This window comes from Henckelia pumila, chromosome 4 (genome assembly GCF_033568475.1).
Source record: "Henckelia pumila isolate YLH828 chromosome 4, ASM3356847v2, whole genome shotgun sequence".
Classification (NCBI taxonomy): Eukaryota; Viridiplantae; Streptophyta; class Magnoliopsida; order Lamiales; family Gesneriaceae; genus Henckelia; species Henckelia pumila.
Window position 1 is genome coordinate 17208992 of NC_133123.1, and position 21778 is coordinate 17230769.

Sequence of the window (21778 nt, forward strand, 5' to 3'; positions counted from 1 at the left end):
ACCAATAGTAGATTTTCTTTTATTTGGATCACCTGCGTAATCTGAATCCACATAGCCCCTGAGTGTAAAATCTGATCCTCCAAAATATAATGCAGCATCCGAGGTACCCTTAATATATCTAAGGATCCTCTTAACCGTGCTCCAATGCTCTTGTCCAGGATTCGCCATATACCGACTGACTGCTCTCACTGCTTGTGCAATGTCTGGTCTTGTAAAAATCATGGCGAACATCAAATTTCCCACTGCTGATGCATACGGTACTCGAGACATCTCTATTTTCTCTGCTTCATTGCTTGGACACATCGTAGAAGATAACTTGAAGTTAATAGGAAGAGGGGTTGAAAATGGCTTACTATCTTGCATGTTGAAGCGGTGCAAGACTTTCTTCAAATAATTTTTCTGGGAAAGCCAAATCTTCTCATTACTTCTGTCTCGATGAGCTTGCATCCCTAGAATCTTGTTTGCTGGTCCCAAGTCCTTTATATCAAATTCTCTAGCCAACTGTGCCTTCAATTCTTGGACCCGATCTTTGTTGGGGCCTGCTACCAACATGTCGTCCACGTACAACAGAAAAATGATATAATCATCATCACCAGACCTCTTGAAATACGCACAAGGGCCTGCACTGAGTCTGTTGTACTCAAGACTCATGATATAGGAATCAAATCTCTTGTACCAATACCTCGGCGCCTGTTTGAGACCGTACAGAGATTTGTTCAACCTGCAAACCAAGTTCTCTTTGCCTTTTTCCGCAAAACCTTCTGGCTGGAGCATATAGATTTCTTCTTGAAGATCGCCATGAAGAAATGTTGTTTTCACATCTAACTGTTCTAGATATAGATCAAACACCACACACATTGCCAATACTACTCTGACTGTTGAAAGTCGAACCACAGGAAAAAATATCTCATTGAAGTCAATACCTTCTTTTTGAGCATATCCTTTGACAACCAATCTTGCACGATACCGCTCCACTTGGTTATTGTCATCACGCTTGATATTATAGACTCATCTGTTACCAACAGTGTTCTAAAAAGCTCGCTTAAGCGATGTTTAATCTCGCTTAAACTTTAATATGCTTAAGCTCGATTAAGCGAGCGCTTTTTAGAACGAAAGATTTCATTTGTTTTTTTAAAATAAAAACAGTTTTATAAATATGTATATTTATAGTTTAGAACTTGAATTATCTATTAAATCTTATATTTATGATAAATCTAATATTTTATTTAATGTTTGTCTTAAAATAATTAAAATTATAGTAAATATTGAAAATGCTTTTTCACGCTTAAGCTCGTTCTAAGCTCGCTTAAGCTTAAAAAGCTTAAAACTTGACCTCCACGCTTCGACGCGCTTCGCGCTTTTTAGAACATTGCAAAAAAGACATCTTCCATTGTGACGGAAAAAGATCTTCTTCTGTGGAGAGAAAAACAGCACGAGATACTGTGCATTGAAATGTGCATGATATCAATATTCCATGTGTGTAATTAATTAATTAATTATTTATTTAATCATGTGATATGAATTATAAAATACTTGTATTTCTCTGTTTTTCTTTCCAAAGTAGAGGATTCGAATCCCGGTTGTGACATCTCCACTGCTTCAAGTCTCAATTTCATAAATTAGTTCTTGGAATTTACTTATTGATTATAAAATTCAAATTTTACTTCCCGATAATTAATTCTTTTTGGTACTCACGCAAAGCATATGTTCCGATTGCGAAGCTGTGTCCGGTGATTTTATCACGCCAGCTGCACTTCTTTGTCTAAATACCCTTTCATGTTTTTCCAGGACCGGTGCGCTATCATATGGAATCGCTGACCCGTTTACTTCGTAGAACACGAAACCCGAACCCGAATGGATTCGGATCCCCGAGGGGTGGAGGAGAAGAAAGACCAACCAATGTCGAGACAGCGGCTTCAAGCGACGGAGAAACGGTTTCTGCGAAAGCAGACGGTGACTGCAGTGGTGGGACGGCGTCATCTGGTGACGGAGGGGGAAACAAGAGGGTATTGATGGAAACTCCACCTTCTGACGACGTGTGCCCCATTTGCTTTGGGAGCTTTGATGTTCCTTGCCGCGCTCCCTGTGGCCACTGGTTCTGTGGTGAGGTTCTTTTAGGGAAATGTTTTTGCCGAATGCCCTAATTTTTGTGTTATTGACCTGATGATGCAGAAGTTTTAGTGTTGGGGTTTATAATTCTAAATATGTGTTAACAATTTTGCATTATTACTTGTGATTTCATCTGAATCTTGTATTTTTCACGAGATTGGAAATGGGACTTTTGCAATCTCTCACTTTTGTGTACGCTTTGGGCAGCTTCTTTATTTTGCTTATTGTTGGTCCAGTTTTTTATTTTGGAAAATAAATGATATTATTTTGAAAATCTTTTATGCAATGGGAAAATACTACTTGTACCGAGAGTTGGGAGAAATGTAAATGACAAACACAGAAAACCTGCTCCTTTCAATCAGTAGAGTTGAGCCTTGCAGAAATTTACTAAAGTAGTAAAATCGCTCTGTATTTTTAAGTTGAAGGTCCCTTTTCTGCCGTACTCTAATCTTAAAAATGTAGCAGGAAGAGGATTATACTGGGTTTATGCCTGATGTGTAGGACAAAGCCAAATGACCGAAGGTGGCAAGTTTTTGACGAGCCAGCTTGTAAGTTTTGGGGATCTTCTATCACCGCGTAATGTGATGATGAATTAGAAAACACTTGGAAATTTGGATTGCTCCAGTTGTTATTAAGATGTGTGTAGTGGAATGATATTTGGGGTTCAAACTTTTCTCCATTTTTCCATTGTGGTTTTCTTCGAGCAACATAGACACCAAGCTGAAAACTACATAAATTATGCTGGATTATTAATTTTTTTTTCGTTTTTGGGGATAAGATGCTTGGAGTTTCTGATTTATGCCTGATTTGCAAAGCTCATGTTCTTTAAATTTGAGGTACTATTATTAGCCCTCAAATGGCTTCAATTAATATATGTATCAGAAGTATTTTTATTATTTTTATGTACTCGCATACTATCTCCTATCCTTTATATCTGATTGAGAAATAACACTTTGTAAAGTGCATCTAAGATGATGGTTTTGTTCCTTATCAAATATCAATATTTTTCTTCTACAATCAATATTTTGCTTCTCTGTCTGAAATTTTTTTTTTAAATATTTGTGTGTACACTTTACAGGAGGTTGTATTTTGCAGTATTGGAATTTTAGTTCTGCATTGCTGCAATGCAAGTGTCCCATGTGCTCTCAGCATATACCTAAGTTGATGCCTGAGGCATCATTGTATTGTAGAACTGAAGCTGAAGTCAGAAAGGTTTTGACGGATGTTGGTCACTATAATCGGTTGTTTGTGGGAGGCATTTCAGGAATTGTGCTGGTGCGTTGTTTCCATTTTAAATTTCAGTTATGAGTGTGGATAATTATTTTATTAGCACGGTTTCATGGAATCATAAGCAAGGATGTTAGTATGCTACAAGAGGTGGAGAATTACAGTATCAATCAATGTTTGATTGCTGTAAATTTTAGAGTGTTAACCTCTCTAAAAACAAAATTATACCATTTGAAAATTTTCATGCTAGCGACCAAGTGTTGGTCTGGGAAGATTTATTTGCCAATAAACAAATTGCTGATGCTGAATGACAGATTTTTAGAAAGTGATTAGGATGTTTTCTATCAAGGAAAAATTGGATGTTCTTTTTCTTATTATTATTGACATAGTCAGAGCTTTTTTGGGGGATATTTGACCTTCTCTAAGTTCACGAAGTTACTGGTTAAAGCAGACTACTGAACTCTGTTTACTTACTTGAAGGAACTTGATTCTCTGTATCTGTGATAAGCTCTCATTCCATGTTGGTGGTCTTTAAGATCTATCATTTTCTCTTGTGACAGAAACCGATTGCTATTCCATTGTACATCAAGAGAATGTGTCGTGATCTGTTAAATCCTGACAGACCTGGTCTTCATCTCCATGAATTCCGACTGATTGCAGTTAAGTCACCAAATTACTCAAAATCAAAGGGCATAAAACTCTGATCTCCTTCTATATAACCACTTAATATTTCTTTAGGTTCTCTACCATTTTATTGTATTTAACAGCAATTTTTCTTCTGAAAGAATTTATTAGTCCTTTCGGTTTGTCTGTTAGAATTTTTCTCAATCTGTAGAATCAAATATCTCGATTCTCAAATGCATCTCTAGGCTTTTTTTTTCTTCATGTATTTATCTTCCAACATTCTGTTAGCCAAAACATCTAGTCGGAATTGTCTAGAAAGTGAAGCTGCTCTATCCTTGGTATTTGTGAGTTTGATTGTGCCTCACCCAGTAAATCGATTCAAGTATTTGCTGAAGGAGATTTATTTGTGGGGAACTTCTCTCAAATTTTGTTATGTTTTTTGGCTACTGTGCAACATCCAACTGATATGACTTGAAAGTACAGAAGCAACTGCGAGGTGAATTTTTCTGCTCTTTGTACATAGGGGCCGGGAATATGTGAGAGGAAGTCACGTCTTTAATTTTTAGAATGCATTTGGATTTAGTCATTTGAAATCTATGAATTTTTATGGGGTGGATAAATTGAATAAAAGAAATATAAATCCATCTCATCCTAGACTCCTACTTGTATATACTAGTACAAATCACAATGGATTTCAAATCCACATAATATTGGAGTCATCTGAAACTCAATCTGATTAATACAATTATACCATAAATAAGTATGAGATGATTTGAATTTTCTTTGTTTAACTTATCTAGACCACGAAAAATGCATTTGAACGTATGTATTTCAAATTAATCAATCCAAATGCACCCTCAAGAATTTGGGGGATTTCCTGCCTCTGTCTCACAGTTTTCAAGTTGAGGTCACTTAACTTGGGGAATTTTCTGTTTTTCTGCTGCTTATGGTTTTGTCAAACCTTGTTTGCTTCTATTGACTCAATTGTATATAATATGTATCTGACTGTTGTTTTCTTTGCTCTTGATATTAGTGGATATGCCATTTTCTTATGGATACTCTAATTTTTCATGGTCGCAGATGTTCCTCGGAATTATATACACATTCGGCCCCTTTGATTTCCTACATTTAGGTACTTCTATCTGATTCGATGCCATTTTGTTTTTCAAGCAAAAGATTTATCATACTTTGTTTTACATTGACTCATAGCCTGGGAATCTTTTCAGCATAAAGGTGCTCAGCATTCATATCAAATCATAATGGCACATATAGGCTAAGTTTATGCTCCATGTGGAGTAATTCTCCCCATATCTCAAACAACATTAAATTACGTGGGTCCCTCACATTTTTGGGATCTCTAACTTGGATGGCCTTGATCTCCAGGAAGTCTAATTCTTTAACCAATGGCAGCTCGGGCAGGCGTTACCGCGTTAGACCTTAGCTAAATAATATGAAATACTGTTTGGGTACAAAATAGAGCACATACTGAAATTGAGGGGAGTACCCTGAACCTCAAGAATAATCTAAACGACTCAGCCCTTAGACTTCTTGGTGACTGAACCTACCATATCAATATCTTAAACACAAAATCCTTACAAGTACTTGGGAAAGTTTTGTTTTAAATATTCCGGTGTTGTGAATATATCGAATCCAGATTTAAGTTAGTGCTAGGGTGAGACAGTTGGGTGTCCCTCCTGGAAGTTCTGGTGTTACACCCTCATAAATCTTGCCCGTAGTGTGATTTTTTCTGCGTTGTCTGTCTCATATAAGGAACAAAGAGGATGAAATCGATAGAGAACTGCCTCTATAAAACTATGTTCTACCTTTTGATCATGGATTTGTCATATGGCTGCGATTAAAATAAAAAAGTTTTGAGCAACCGGCTCCCATCCTCCTTTTAGTAGTTATTCTTCATGTTTAAAGAGAGATTATTTTCATTTAGTTATTGGTCTGTGGCTTTTGAAGTTAAATTGTTGGTCGCCTGCAGGCCATCGACGTATCATAGATTTGCTCGACTATTCTGCCTTCGCGCTCTCATTCATCTTTTATCTGGTGGGCCTTTATCTTCGTCGTCGGCGCATGCGAAATGTAAGAGAGCTGGCTGGGGTCCTAGCAAGGGAAGACTAAAAGTTTGTGCAGTACCCGTGCGGGCATCTTAATCAACGAACAGATGAGATATCAAGAGTTGAATGTGTAGTAGGTGGTCTTTGAATGCACAATTTGTGTTTGGGGGTTCCTTGCTTTGGCTTTTCACTTTTGAAAAACCAGTAAAAAAGAACATATAAAACCTAGAGTGCTTGTAACATAATGTATCCAAGTTCAAAATTGTTTAATCTGTAAATAACCCAAGACGATATGAATACCAAATAACAACCACTTGATTCCAAATTAGTTTATGGTTGTTTTCACAATAAGGTAAATGCTGATCATTCCCCCTCTATATTAGAGATCTTTAGGGGTGGTCGGCTCTGTGAAGCAATTAATTTTTACAAAAATACTTTGCTAACCAATGTTCTAAAAAACGTGAAGCGTGTTGAAGCTTGGGAGCCAAGCTTTAAATTTTTTAAGCTTAAGCGCGATTACTATGAGTTTAAGCGTACGCTTAAGCGTAAAAAAAATGATTTTAATTTAAACTATAATTTTAGGTACCTAAAACAAATTAACTGAGTAAATAATAAATAAATATAATAAGTTCAAGTGTAATGCATTAATTCTTTGTGAGATTTTAATTCAATTTATTACATCATTCATTTCATATCCCGTGTCATCGAACATAAACTAAATTAATTGGTTTAATTTAAAACATTAGCTGTAAAATCCCACAATATATACTGCATTCACATCATCGCTACACTTAACCATACAATATTGTACATTTCTAACATTGCTAACAATCATTCACTAATAAAATCGTTAATTTATGATCTATTTCCGTCTTATTAATCAATTTTGATTTTTAGAAAAGTCACATTTAAGCGTATTTAACGATATTTGACATGGTCAACTTATGTCTGACCGCTTCACATCATCGCTACACTTAACCATACAATATTGTACATTTCTAACATTGCTAACAATCATTCACTAATAAAATCGTTAATTTATGATCTATTTCCGTCTTATTAATCAATTTTGATTTTTAGAAAAGTCACATTTAAGCGTATTTAACGATATTTGACATGGTCAACTTATGTCTGACCGCTTTTTTACCGCTTTTGGTCGAAGCGAAACGTTTTGGTGAAACTTCAAGCTTAAGCGAGATTAAGCCAAGTTTTTTAGAACACTGCTGCTAATTGAGGAAATTAATATTTTTATTTAATATTTTTTTAATACGTTATAACTATCATAATCGTCCACTTTAAAAAATTTATACTAACATTATTTCAAAAAATTATATATTTAATATAATTTTATCCAAATGATAATAAGGAATTTTGAAAATGCTTACTCCAACAAATTACATATTTAATAAAAAATTTATCCAAATGATAACAAAAAACTATGAACCAGCCTATCCAAATGTATATACCTGTCAAAAACAAAAAATTATTAAATGTATATATGTAGAATAAATTATTAAAATTTATGTACTATATTACATCAAGAACATGTGTACCCTCTCAAAAAAAAAAGAAAAAAAAGAACATGTGTGCAGTGCTCTTTAGTATATATATTAAATTACGACTCTCTATTACTTGAAATCTAAATAAAATTAGAACTATATATCTATATATAATATATTAATAAGATTAAGGAGTTTAGCTTTTCAAAAAAAAAAAAACAAGATTAAGGAGTTTAGAGTATATATTATACTATCTTTTTTTATTTTTTCAATTACTAAACATTTTAAATAGAGATAGGTGAACACCACTAGCATTATGTATTTATTCGGCCTAAAGTCATCGTGCGTGTATGCAAATTCATTATAAAATGTATTTTTATATGTCGTGAGTTTTTTGTGTAAATATTTTAACCATTAGTTTTAGTGAATCGAGTGTTCGAGTCAATAGGGTAGCTGAGATGAGCTATTGAACAGGTTGGGCTATGTGGGTCAAATGACAGGTAATATGTTGGGCTTAACACTTCCTTTCTGTGACGAATTTTGCACACAATGGAAATAAGAAAAGCTAGTTAGTGGGGCGCCAGAAGGTTTTTCGACGGGACCATTCCAATATTTAAGTCAGACTCAGACATGGAGTGGGCTTTTGAGGAAAAATAGAAAGCAATATAGTGTTTTTTAAGCAAGTGAACGTACCTCTTCTGATACCCGCTGAGGGGTATTTATAGGTTTTGGAGTGAGAGTGTTACTCCAAAATTTTTGGGTAGTGACCACGATCTGCATCGTGGGTGACTGGGTTGGCCATGTTTAGCACAACCCTTTTTTTTTTTGGTTATATGAGAGTTGATATTTACACTCCATTTTGTGTTATTTACACTCCACTCATGTGTAAAATGGAGTGAAAACTTATTCACAAATGAAGTGCAAATAACAAAAAATGTAGTGTAATATTCACAAATGAAGTGCAAATAACAAAAAATGTAGTGTAAATATCAACTCCATATATATATATATATATATAATTTCAAAAATAATTAATAGTACAGTAAATTTTAAATTTTGTATACGCTTATTGTTTAAAATTTTTCTATAAAATTCATCTTATGACTTTGGCTTCTCAAGTCTTAAATACAAATACAAATGATTTTTTTTTTGTTTCAGATTAATTTTTAAAATTATAATAGTTGTATGATATGAATGTATTAAAAAGCGATATTTTTTGTAATTTGAGAGAAAAATTTATTACTTGAATAATGAAATTGTTTGTTGTTGCATTAAAATAAATTGTAGTGGTTGAAAAAAATGAAAATCTTGGGTCTTATTTATTGTTATATTACTCTAAATTCATGAAATTTTCAAATTAGTTTCAAAATATATTATAAATAAAATATATTATGTTTTCTTATAATAATATATAATTTATAAAATTTAGTTCAAGCCCACCCTAATTCTAATTCCTGGATCCGTCCCTGCCAGGCCGGGATGGCCGGAGTCATGACAACGTGGTAAGGTGGAGAGAACATGCTCTTGAAAAATAGGTATTGACTGAGTCGATTTGACTTAGTCTTCCCACTATCATAGGTATTTACCCGGGCTGTTTCTCCTTCCCTCCTGACACCAGGGCTCTTGACTCCCTTTCCCGGGTCATACTCTATGACCCTAATCCGTCGATACCCCGGGCTTTCCCAGGATATCACCACTCTTTCCTAAAATAGTCGGACTAGAGCCTGTTCGCTGTCTTGAGTAAGCCACCCAATAAACGAATATTACCCTTGCTCGATGAGGGAGATAACCCCAAATCTTCCCTGGGTATCACCACTCCTTAAAATAGTCGGGCTAAAGCCTTACTCGCTGTCCCGAGACTCTAACTGTGTACACTAGGCGGGAAACTCTTTTTTTTTCAAAATTTAGGCGGGCTAGGGCTGACATAATCCTGACGTCAGCCCTAGCAGTTGAAGAGACGGGCAAGTGTCAGAGTCCGTTACCTGTCCTTTCAGTTGCCCGAATCATCATTACCCCTACCCGATCTGCCCAGTTCAAGTCCCAAAGTCCATTCTTATCGCACGATTAATTCGGGATTAACGACCCAAATCATTCCTAAACCCTTATAAATATGCACTCGCCGACTCCATTTCCCACTTTTGGCTTTCTGGAATTCTCTCTTCGTCTCCCCTCCACATCCATATTTCTCCGGCAATCTAGCTCTTCCAATCGCGTTCTTTCATCTCCCCGTTGATTCCCTCCACCTTCTTGTAATTTTTACTTCCTTTTCCTTCTTTATAATGTCTGAATCTGCTTCTTCTACTTCTTGTGCCAATGCACGCGGTTCTAGTAATGCCGCTGTTTCTTTTTCCGCCCCTATCATCGTTCCGACCTCTTTCCCTAAACCAAAACAGCAAAAATTTCCGGCCGAAGTCTCTTCTGCCTTCAGCAAGGGCAAGGAGAAAATTCTCTCTACTTTCGCCAACATCCCTCCCAAAAAAACCCTAGCCCTGGATGGCCCCTGGTTTTCTGTTCTATGGGGCACCCTTCGCCCGTAGTCTATAAAGGAACTTCATGCTATGGGTAATATTCCCCCTTGCTACTCTATTATCATTCCCAAACCTCTAGGCCGGGCTGACCAACCCCCCGAGGGTTTTTATACCTTCTTTAGAGACCAACTCAGGAGTGGACTTCATTTCCCGGTCCCTTCCTTTTATGTTGAGATGGCAAAATTCTTCCGAGTTCTCCTCAATTAATTCCATCCGAACTCTTTTCGGATTATTGCTGCCACTTTCATCTTATTCAAGATGAACAACTTGGACGTTATTCCTCTCATTATTCACTATTACTACTCTTGACGTTTCAATGAGACGGTGTTCTCCTTGACTGCCCGACATAATTCTATATTCAACTTCCTTTTGCTACTATGAAACCCATCCCATTCTTCCTTGAAGGGATGGAAGGAACGCTTTTTCTATATTCAACTTACTTCTGCTACAATGAAACCCACTAAGTTCTTACCCTAACTTCCACCTGAACACGACCTTCCCAAGAAGTACAAAACTGAGGAACCCTTCCTCCGCAGCCAAGAATTGGTTGAAACCCAGACTTTTCCCTCCTCTACCTTGATTCAGGAGAAAAACCTATTCGCTTTTGGGCTGGGTGCTTGAGTAGTAGACCCTTTGGAAAGGGTAATCGATGAGTTCGTAGACCAACCTCCTTCCCTCGGTACGTTTTATCCTTGTACCTGTTAATACTGACTTCACTTATTTTTTATTAACTTGTTTACCCATATTTTCTTTTCACAGCAAAGTCTAAAACAAAACCAAAGCCCAGACTATAAAGCAGGCTTTCGCTCAGAACCATGCTGCTGAGAAGGCTGCGACAGAAGAGAAAGAGCAAGTCCAGCTTGCTGAGGCTGAGAGAAAAGCTCGAGTCTTGAAGCTGGCTGAGGAAAGACGGGCTCAGGAGGCCCGGGACCCAAGTCCCCCATTGTGCAACCTCGGTTCTAAACAACTAATCTCGGATTAATCAATGATAATCATACAATAAGCCCAAGTTAAAAGCATATTTTTTTTTTGAAATAGTGCTTCGCTCGATCGGTAAGATTCAACCGATTGAGCGAGCCAAAAAGTGCCAGCTTTCTGCCCAGGTAAAACCAGCACTGCTCGATCGGTCAAATTCAACCGATCGAGCGGGCACTCTTTTATACAAACAGAGAACAACCACAAAGGCCACCGCTCGATCGGTCAATTCTTACCGATCGAGTGATGACAGCACAGGGCAAGGAAACAACAGAAAAACATGCTAAGCTCAATCCAATACATTCAAAATACAATCATGCATTACAATCACAATCTCTCCAAATAATACATGAAGTTCTAGAGTTGATCATCCGCTCATAAAGGTAGAACATGCATCGGTTCTAGCTATTACAATCCAAATACAAAACATAACAAGTTCGAGTTCTAACATGCTTCAATTCTCAAACTAGATAAACATGCTGACACAACTTCTAAACCGAGTCCCACTACTAGATCTCCCTCTTGATGCTAACCAGGTCTCCGCTGACATGATCCTGCCCCTCCTGTTGCCAAGTACACATACAAAACAAAGCAACAGCCGGATAACTCCGGAGAGAATGATATTCCCAATAAAAGCAGCATAACAAGCAATACATGTAACATAACAACAACATGCTTTCAAGACAACATAATCAAATCACAACGAATGATATGCATGTCTTTAAAGTAGGGATATCAACTCTGATAAACAAGGGGTTGCTGCTCTGCTTTTGGGATCCCGAGGATGAGATCACGTAACAACTCACCGACTCTCCCAATCGAGGTGGTGTCACGCATCCCAATCCCCTAGACTTTGGTGTGACTATAAGGAGTATGCTGACACTAGGTGAACCTCTACACCCAGGCCACTCACAGTATATCCCTCAAAACGTCTAGACAAAAAAGGGTTGTTCTGCCCGCTAAAATCAAAGGTTTGACTCAAGATGAATGCATAAGAAACATAAAGCATTAAGCCACATAATAAAAACTCAATCAACCACAAAATACAAGTTCCACATGCTAGAACAAGTATTGATGCAAGTATGTGATTTTAAGGGAAACTCGAGAACCAACTATCCGAGTATGTTATCCCGCTAATGATGACTGCTTTTACCTTTCAATGCAAGTAGCTCCAACACTGGATATGCTACAAAAGAGATTGTATCAAAAACTATACAACCTAAAAAACAACAAGTCTCAAGGTAAACTCTTTACCGCTCTTCGTCCAACTCTTCGACGATCGAATACTGCTAACATCGGGCTTGACAACTCCAAACGAATCTGTACGGAGACAATAGATGATCAACAACAACGATCAAACTCACAAGCCAAAGTTCAACAACTCAAAAATGGTTCGAAATCCCAAAACTCAAACCGGCGGCATAACAGCCATAAACTGAACAAACCGAAAATGCAGACAACAGTACAATATCAATATCAACTCATATCAATTCTAAGACAACAATAAAGGCTCAAACCCAACCAATCTCAAAACTAGATTTTCAAAAATAGGCTTCCAAAAATCATAACAAATCCGAACATCGCTCTATTTCAAAACCAACAGAGAATAAACGATCAGAACTCTGCCAAAAACAACATACCCGAAACTCAATCGATTTTAACAACATCCAAAAAATAGAATGTATCTGATCGAAGAAAAACTAACGATATAATGAAGCTCTCGCTGCAGTGATCGCTAAACTGCCTTCAGAATTAAATTCCAACGGACGGATCGAGCTCAGACAAAATTTGAAAGCTTGAAAAAGCTTTTACCCAAGCTTTAATGGAGGAAGGCAATGGAAGGGAGGAAGGGATACTATTCCCAAGTCAAACAAGTGGTAGATAATATATAAAATCCAATATTTGCGTTTTAGTCCCTAAAATTTCCAAAATTTGAAAAATAGACCCTGATAAAAATCAAGTCGGCTCTTGAACTCTGGAAAATCTGATTATCTCAAATAAGCTCAATTAAGATAAAATTGGGGCGTTACACCCATTGAGCCAAGCAACTACGACTCCTCTCCCTGGAAAACAAACCCTGGTAACCCTAGTGGTCAAAGAGGTCGTGGCCCCTGAATGCTCTCGCCATAAGCTTCCGGTGACAAGGAGCACGTTATCTTGAGCAACACCGAGGAAGAGAGACCACTCTCCCCATCCTTTCGACCTCTGGGGCCCTTTTACCAAGCTCCTCTGGCATCCAGCCCCCTGTGGCCCGGGAAAAATTATTCCAGGCTAAAGCTTCTGAGCGTGGGGGTTCGACTGCTGAAGGGGCTCCTGACCCTAGTTGAAAAGCTTCACCTCTACTGCCGAGACCCAGCGAGCAAATACTTCGAGGGTACCAATCGGGTCTTATCGGTAAGATTTTCTCCTTTAATTATTATACTCCATGCATATTTGATCACCTTTTGATATTTTTCACTTCCCAGGGGTTGCAAATGCTAGACGATTCCTATGAAGAAGCAGCCCGATTGGGAACTAATTGAATTCATGTGGAAGCGGAGCGGGCCAGACTATGATTGAGCTACATAAGAAACTCGCCCAGGACGTGGAGACAACCAAGAAAACTCATGAACAAGCAATGGCTGGACTGCGATCCACAATCGAGGCTGCTGATCAGCAGCAACATTATGCCCGGGAAGAGTTATCCAAGGCCCAAGCAGGGGAAAAGGAGGCCCGAGACGCTCTTTATTCTGCCACCAATGCGCTTCAGCTAGCTCAAGCTGAAATTACACATGCCAAAGCTGAGCTGCAATCTTCCTCCCAGCTTATTTAGGAGAGCCAAAAGAGACAGGGACACTAGAAGCCAAGGAGACAGTCTCAGGAATACAAGAGACTTCGGCCCAACCAGGCAAGTCAAAGGCCGAGTCCGAGTAGCTCTTAGGACCTATTTGTTTTTGTGCCTTTTTCTTTTTATTTTACTCGTGACACCGAATCCCTTCTGCTTGTATGTTTTCTTGTGTGAAATATCCACTAATTTCTTCCAAATTTTGTATATTCAATCACCACATCTTTCCGATAACATTTTAACTTGAAAATTTAACAAAGTATTCTTGCCAAAATCAAGTCAAGTCCAGTGGTGCCAAGGTCCCACACCCTTTAGTCTCTTTAAGAGGTGTTAGAGCTCGCGCCTGCGATTTTTACGCTCCAACACGTTCGAGATAAGGAAAGTCATCTTTTTAACTAATTTTAAAAGGAAAATATGAAGGAAGGATTTTGAAGAGAATGAATAGGGAAAGTTACGCATAAATGGGGCTGGTTCAGAATTGCTTGGCGGATAGGGCGTGGAAGAAACAACACCTTTGAAGAACACTAAGATTTATTTCATCTTTCACTCTTTAATTATTCTTTGGATGTTAAAAACAATTGTGATAGTTATTTTCATGTTTATGCAGTAGATTTTCTTCGAATAAGGCCACGAGATTGGGCCGAGACTGACTTATTGAAACAACCCTAACCTCTAATTTAATTAATTAAATGAGAAAAATAAAATTTCAAGATATTATTAATATTATAATATAATTATTATAGAAAATTTTACAAAAATTTTGCCATGACCTATCTGTAAATTTCTATTTCAACCTGTCTCAACACAGCACTTCAAACTATAAAGAAAGACTCCCCAGAGATAGAAACGTAACACGATAACATAAACACTTGAAAGAGCATAATCCCAGCTACAAGGGGAGAAAAGCGGATAATGTGTTTACATGTCAAGTAATAAAGCAGGAAATCTCATCCTGCTAAAACAGCTGGAAATAAACAAGTGTAAATAATTTTTTATTATAGACAACTCAATGCTGAAAATAAAAAGGGAAGCGAAGGTCATGGGTGTGCTCCGCCGAATGCCGTCAACCCTGGTGATCCTGCCCCTCAATCACTGGGTAATCATACTCGCCTGCACCAAGCAGATGTAGTGAGCCTAAAGACTCAACAAGAATATGGAGGTGAAATAATGAATAATAAATATACATGCACACACAATAAAAAATATCATATACTGAAACTACATTGTCTTTTCCTAACTGAATCTCTAGCAAAAAGGAGTGCTTGAAAACATTGCATACATGACTGAATCTAACTGACTGAAACAAAACTCCTACTGAAAGTGCATAGAAAGATTGAACATATGGACTGAAGAGACTGAACTAGGAAATAATGAACTGAACTGAGAAACTGAATTGTAAACTGATAAATTGAATTGTAAAATGATAAACTGGTAACTGAACTGTAAAATGATGACTGAACTGTAAACTGATAAACTGATAACTGAACTGTAAACTGATAAACTGAATTGTAAACTGATAAACTGATAAATGAACTGTAAACTTAGATCATTGATTGTAACCCTATGTTTTGATCGATCAATGGCTGTAGTATACTATGCCGGCAAGATGCCGAGATTTCTCCCGACGCGACATTGCCCCTTAAAACTGATTTGGTAGGGGTTCCGAGATTTCTCCCGGCCGCACACTACCCATCGATTTGGTAGGGGTTCCGAGATGTCTCCCGGCCGCACACTACCCGTCGTTTGGCAAGTGAGTTGAGGCATCCCCCAACCGACATTTCCCGTCTTGGCACAATCAACTTTCCTTGTTCAAAATATTTTCTTCCTTGACTTGACTCGAAGGCTTAGACTGAATTCAAGAAAATGGTATTTACTCGATTCGCAAATAACTGAAGTAGAAAGGTTGACATGGATGGTGATTTAGGTGGCAAACCATCGCTAAAAATCTAAACATTATACTTTAGGCACTTAGGCTATACCCTGAGCAATCCCCTTGCAAAAACTTATAACATAATTATTTCTTAATCAAAACGACTTAACCTTTAAAACACAGTTCTCATACTCTCTATGCTTGGCTAGAAGGTCATCTTCGAAGTACAATCCCTATCCAGGCGATAAAGTTTTCGAGCAACAATTCTTATCTTCTAAAATCAGCACATTAGAACATCAATAACCTAGAACTCCACCCAAAACTTAGCCAAATAGGTTCCCTCTTGAAACGACAATTCCCTAACATCCTAAGGTGTTTCTAGACCAGATCCCTTAGCCAAAACATGAATATAACACTAACATAAACCCACATTTCCCGGACAGCCCTGTTCTTGGCATAAAAACAGTGCTTGTCCTCCTATTTGGACCCTCTTAGCCCTTCAACTCATGCTCCCCTACACGACCAGCATATAACCTCACATCATGACCACTTATAGCAGCCTTTTCAAACCACTAGGATAGTTCCCAAGCCTAGCATGACCCGAAGAAAACACCCCCTTACTTCCAAACTAGATTTCTAGTCCGAAACAGTCCTAGCCCAAGTCCATTTACCCGCCCGAAGCAGCCCCATTTCCAAGAAAATTCCCACCTCAAGACAGCCTTTTACCTAGCCAAAACCCAGCTCATGAAAACTCTACCCCAGCCCCCAAAACTCATTCTTACAGCCTCTAACGAATAGCCTATCTGCCTCGGTTAAAACCAGCTCACTCGCACAACTCGGGTGCTACCATGTGAGCTACGTCTCAACCATGGTATCTCCTCAATCACCATCCAACCCACCAGCAAGACTCAATCAAAACATTCTCAAGCACTAAGCACAAGAGTCTCAAAACAGGGGGGAACAAACGCATCAAAGAAAAAAAAAGTTCCGAGGCTCACAATACGATTCCATTCAACGCAAGGAGAATTATATAACAATCAAAAGCACGAATAAATATCTCCACAGAAATCTGTACAAGACCCGAGTAGCTAACCGAAGAAAAAGAACAGGAACATCGAATGGCATCAGGAAAATCAAAAAAAGAAAAACGAGAAACTTCTTAAATCCCAGAAAAATTTGAAAAGCAAACAAAAGGAGAAAAAAAGCACACACATAATAATCTACTTGGTGGCCAAAAACCCATAAATCTTGCCTCACGCTAAAAGAAAAAGTCAGAAATGGTGGAGCTCGGCCGATTGAAAATCGAGCTGGAAAAAGGGGAGATGGAACTCGTGCAGCTCACTTGAAGGAAAGCCTCGCCGGGAAAATGGCCTGCTGCGGTGGCCCAAGGTTGGAATGGAAACTGAGAGAGAGAGCCGATCGCCTCTAGAGTAGAAGGGAAGGGAAACAGGGCGTTCTATCGGCTTAATCTTGAGGAAGGGGATAAGAGAGTGGGCCGAGTAATGGGCTTGGTTTGGAAGCCCCTTTGGGCCTAAAATTAAATTTTTGTGTAGATAAATTAATACATAATATGTAATGTTTTAAATGGTGCGAGTAAAAGTGTTAGGCCCAAATTTTGCAAATACTCAAATTTGAAAATTCAAGAATTAAATACTTAAATTCTATTTATCGGGTTTGAAAATGCTAACTTTTCAATACTTAAACATTTTGATGTCACATCGATAAGTAAAATATTTAAATAATAAACAGAGCGATTAAAATAATTTAAACCAACTTGACGAATGATTAAAAGTCATTCAAATAAATACACAAGCGGAATAAAACCTTTAAAACGACCCGAACAGTTAAAATCTTTTAATTAGATAAACTAGACATTTAAAATAATTTAAGGCGACTAACCGCTAAACTTAAGTTATTTAAAATAAATAAGTTGGACAATAAAAGTCATTTAAAAAAACAAGTCTTAAACCTTTAAAATCTTTAAATCAAATAAGTAGTATAATAAAATAATTTAAATGAGTAAACCTAAACAATTAAAATAATTAATTTAATAGTTAGTAAAATAAAGTCCTTTAAATAAATAATTAATATTTTACTAACACGAAATTCAAATAAAGAGTTTAAGTCAATTAAACTTAAAAATAATAAATCCTAATATTTATTAAATTTAATGCATGCGATTCAGCAGATTAGATTTTTAGGTACTACACTTATGTTTGAATGTGATTTGGGGAGATTTGGGGAGATTCTTTGAGCTTCAATAGTTCGGTTCTTAAAATATTGAATACCAATGAATTAAATCGATTTTGGTTTTCAAACCAAGCGGAAGACAATCAAAATAATCCTTCGTAGAAATCGAATAAAAATTTTGTAAATCATTTGAAAACAATGAAATCCAAAACAACATCAACAAGTAAATTCAATAAAGTAAAGAGACACAAATTTTTTATGGATATCGAAGACAAAACTCCTACGTCACCTGTGACGCTCGGGGCTAATAAGAGGGACGGAAGTGATCGCCGAATCCAAGAGATTGCACGGACAAGAAGCGGCTCTGTTGTGAAAAATGCTCGCAAGCGTACGAGTGTCAAGTTTTAATATAGTGATAAATCAAGTATCGTTCTCACAGGGAGTAAATTGAAAATATTAAGTACTTGTAATTAAAATAGTCTTAATTTTATTTAGAAAATCAATGATCAAGAATTTTGCAGAAAAATAAAATAACCAAATGACTTTTTGATAGCACACACACAACTTTCAGATAAATACCAATCAGAGAAAAAATGGTCTAGAGCTTTAGATTTCACCTGGTTTCAACAAAAATCAATCCTAATTAATTAATCTTCATGAGTTCCTGTCAATTAATAGCCAAGAACACTTAAGTGTATTATTTTCCTCTCCCGAGCAACAAATAATGTTTATCAACTACAATTCAATTCCAATATCTTTATTAAGAATATATTTGTAGTGATCTATGTAAAAAAATGTTCTTTTTAAAAGCTCTGTTAAAATTATACACTCTCCCGAGTTATATAAATAATTAACAGTGTAAATTATATTGATCCTATTCAAAATCTCCTTTCCCGAGTGGTAGCGCTTAATCGTGTCACGCCCAAATTACTCGACTCAATCAGATAAACAAATAATGCAGTAGTGTGAGTAAGGATCGTTCCCATGAAAAAAGGTAAATTTAATGTGTTCTAAATAAACTAAAGGGGGTTTTTGAGTTTTGGAATTAACTACTAAAAATTTAAGCAATTAAAAAGTAATATTATCACTATCATGTAATAATGAAAATTTAACTGGAGAAATCAATAAGAGACAAGCCTTGGTATCGGTCGACTACACCCTTGATATTCATTCATTCAATCATCGATTCCCTAAAGATAATTAATCCTATCAAATATTCATCATTGAAAATCAAATTCATGTTTCACCTTAATCTTAGTTAATTAGACACCAGCGTTCTAGATTAACCCTTACCAATAAATTAACCCGGATTCCAACGATCTAGATTTAAATCTAAGGTAGCATTCAAATGAGTGAAACTGATGAACCTAGACAACACAAACACCAGCGGTTGTATTTAGCCTAGTCAAGAGTTGTTCCTACGATTTAATAAATTCAACAGTAGAAAATATCAAGCGTAGTTGCTTCGCAAATTAGTTGATTCAAACAATTACGGATTTGAATTCTAATTTAGCTATCGATTGTATAGCAAAATCCTAAGATGACCAATTCTAAAATCTCACATACAAGCATGAAATAAAACAGAACAACTTTTGATACTCAATAAGGATTAAAGCATGAAAATCGAATCTCATGAATAAACAAAATCAAGGGCTTGTCTTCCTCAACCAATTTTTAAGACCTAGAAGAATAAAATCTAAGAAAAGAGAGATAAAACCTAGCCGCCAGGAGAGTTCTTCCACGTTCTAAGCCTCCCAATCTGATGATTGATGTGTAAAAATCGGAATCCAGACCTAATAAAAGTCTAGAGTCTAAAATAAAAGAGTTCCCAAAAATAAAAATTCTTCCCGAACAGACCCGCTCGCTCGATCGGTAAAGATTGACCGATCGAGCGAGCTAAAATTATCCAGCTACTGTCTTCATACTTTTTGGGCCGCTCGATCGGTAAAATGTTGCAGATCGAGCGAGCAGTTTTTTTTCCAGCGAGCAACGATTTTGAAAATTTTAAATTCGGAGATCTAGCCGTCGGATTGAGCTGAAATTTGGACAGCTGCTTCAAAACATCTTGAACTTTGTTCTGAACAGTCGAGATCGAATTTGGATTTTTCTAAAATTAAAATTATTTTCTGACCATTGCTGCTTCGTAATTCTTCTCTTATCTCGGCTCTTTCTTCCATCTGTAGCTCATTTTCTTCACTTTTCCTATATCAAATCACATACCATGATTAGGAACTATAACATGAATTTAATCAATCAAAATACACCTAATCCTCACAATTTAACTCAATCAAATATAGAAAAATACCATCACATCAAACTTCCCCTACTTAATCCTTGCTCGCCCTCGAGCAACACAAAACATAAACACAAATGAATAATGAAATCACAGCCTCAAAGAAGTTTTCACATACAAAACAAAATTATGAATACTATCGATTTTTCATAATACACCATCAGTCAAGCGTGAACGTGTGTGTGTGTGTCATGTTATTCCAGCTACATGCAACTTCAAAAGAGTCAGTTTTAAGACTGTTCGCCGACCTATGACAAATCAGTGTGAGTATCCCCAACAAGAGCCATTTCCTCCCAACAATCTTCAAACAAAAACACAACTTTCTTGAAATAAAATTACGCACCTCCGGATTTTGCACCCGGTATTACTTTAGCCCCAATAATTACCCGCTAACTTAGCTATAACTAAGACATGATTAGAATTTCAATCCCCTTGTCTATAGCCCGGATGGAGCATCAACCCCATTTAATCCGCATACTTAGCCTTGAATTTAATCTTTTAGGATTTCAATCCTTTCTAGGCTCGGATGGAGTTGTATATAAATTTGTTTTTTTCTAGGTGCGCCCAAGATCGTTTATGTCAACTTAAAAAGATCATCAGGGTTCAACAAAACACTATCAGGCTCCACAAACACCTATTTTCGTGCAATGGTCCAACCGACACAAACATCATCTAATACATTGCTACAGTTCACTGGTTTAACATGTGTGCTTAAAATATTCACTACTCAACCTACGATTTCTCATATCCAATCAAGATCAAATTTTCATGTAAAATAATTTTACAAAACTTCATCATCATAGGCTAGTGAATTTCATCAGTGATATTCATTGCTAACTATGAGCTCTAAATTTTTTAAAAAATACGGCTAAATGCTCTAACTGACTGGCTAAGTCCTCTCCCCCATACTTAGAATCTTACATTGTCCCCAATGTAAGTCAAAATGCAAAATAAAAATAAAAATAAAAACTAAAAATGAAAGTAAATACTCCCCTTGGGTTGCCTCCCAAGCAGCGCTTGATTTCCAGTCTTCAGCTTGACCCTCAGAAGCACTCCTCAAAGAGCGGCTGGCGCCCAAAATAAGTGTCATATGACACCACAAACGGGTCTTTATTCCATGTTCCCTCAAGCTTGGCTAGATGTATACAGTTCAAGCTCGTCACCTCAACAACACTCCAAAGTAGCTGGTAAACATGGGAAGAAAACACCTCCGTTGGCTCTCGGACGCCAACATATTTTGAAACTGGTACTGATGGAAGAGAAGGATCTTGGGGATGTGTGTATGATAATACTATCGATGAGCTCATATCTATAGACTCTTGAACTCCGTCATCCTAAAACTCGAGTGGTAACATATTTCCATCATACGAAATTTCTTCCAGAACATCTTCCGACTGAGATCCAATAAGAAGATAAGACTCAAACACATCTAAATCTTCAGTAGGAATTGATTCGCACTCCCAATCCTGGTTCTCTGAGTCATCATCATTAAACCAAATTGGGTTGGTAACTGCTTGAGTATCTTGCTTCACTTCTTGTTCTTGGTGTTCCTGGGGAATTGATCTCTTGATTCTCC

General features: G+C 37.0%; 1 protein-coding gene across 2 annotated transcripts; it reads left to right on the plus strand.

Moving 5' to 3' along the window:
* Positions 1-1662: 1662 nt before the first annotated feature.
* On the plus strand, positions 1663-6351 carry LOC140864067 (uncharacterized). Of its 2 annotated transcripts, XM_073267972.1 has the most exons (5): positions 1667-2103; positions 3188-3384; positions 3897-3995; positions 5041-5092; positions 5948-6351. In XM_073267972.1, exons 1-5 carry the CDS (start codon positions 1806-1808, stop codon positions 6085-6087), a joined length of 786 nt encoding a protein of 261 aa, XP_073124073.1. In that variant the 5' UTR covers positions 1667-1805; the 3' UTR covers positions 6088-6351. The 2 variants fall into 2 exon arrangements, with proteins under 2 accessions (XP_073124074.1, XP_073124073.1); XM_073267973.1 differs by lacking the exon at positions 3897-3995 and having other exon boundaries at positions 1663-2103.
* The last annotated feature ends 15427 nt before the right edge of the window (positions 6352-21778 follow it).

Excerpts from the sequence above, each read along its gene's own strand:
- LOC140864067 (XM_073267972.1), top strand. The coding sequence starts at position 1,806 with ATGGAATCGCTGACCCGTTTACTTCGTAGAACACGAAACCCGAACCCG. Across the intron at positions 3,385-3,896 it reads GCATTTCAGGAATTGTGCTG|AAACCGATTGCTATTCCATT; the intron begins GTGCGTTGTTTC and ends CTCTTGTGACAG. Across the intron at positions 5,093-5,947 it reads CTTTGATTTCCTACATTTAG|GCCATCGACGTATCATAGAT; the intron begins GTACTTCTATCT and ends GGTCGCCTGCAG.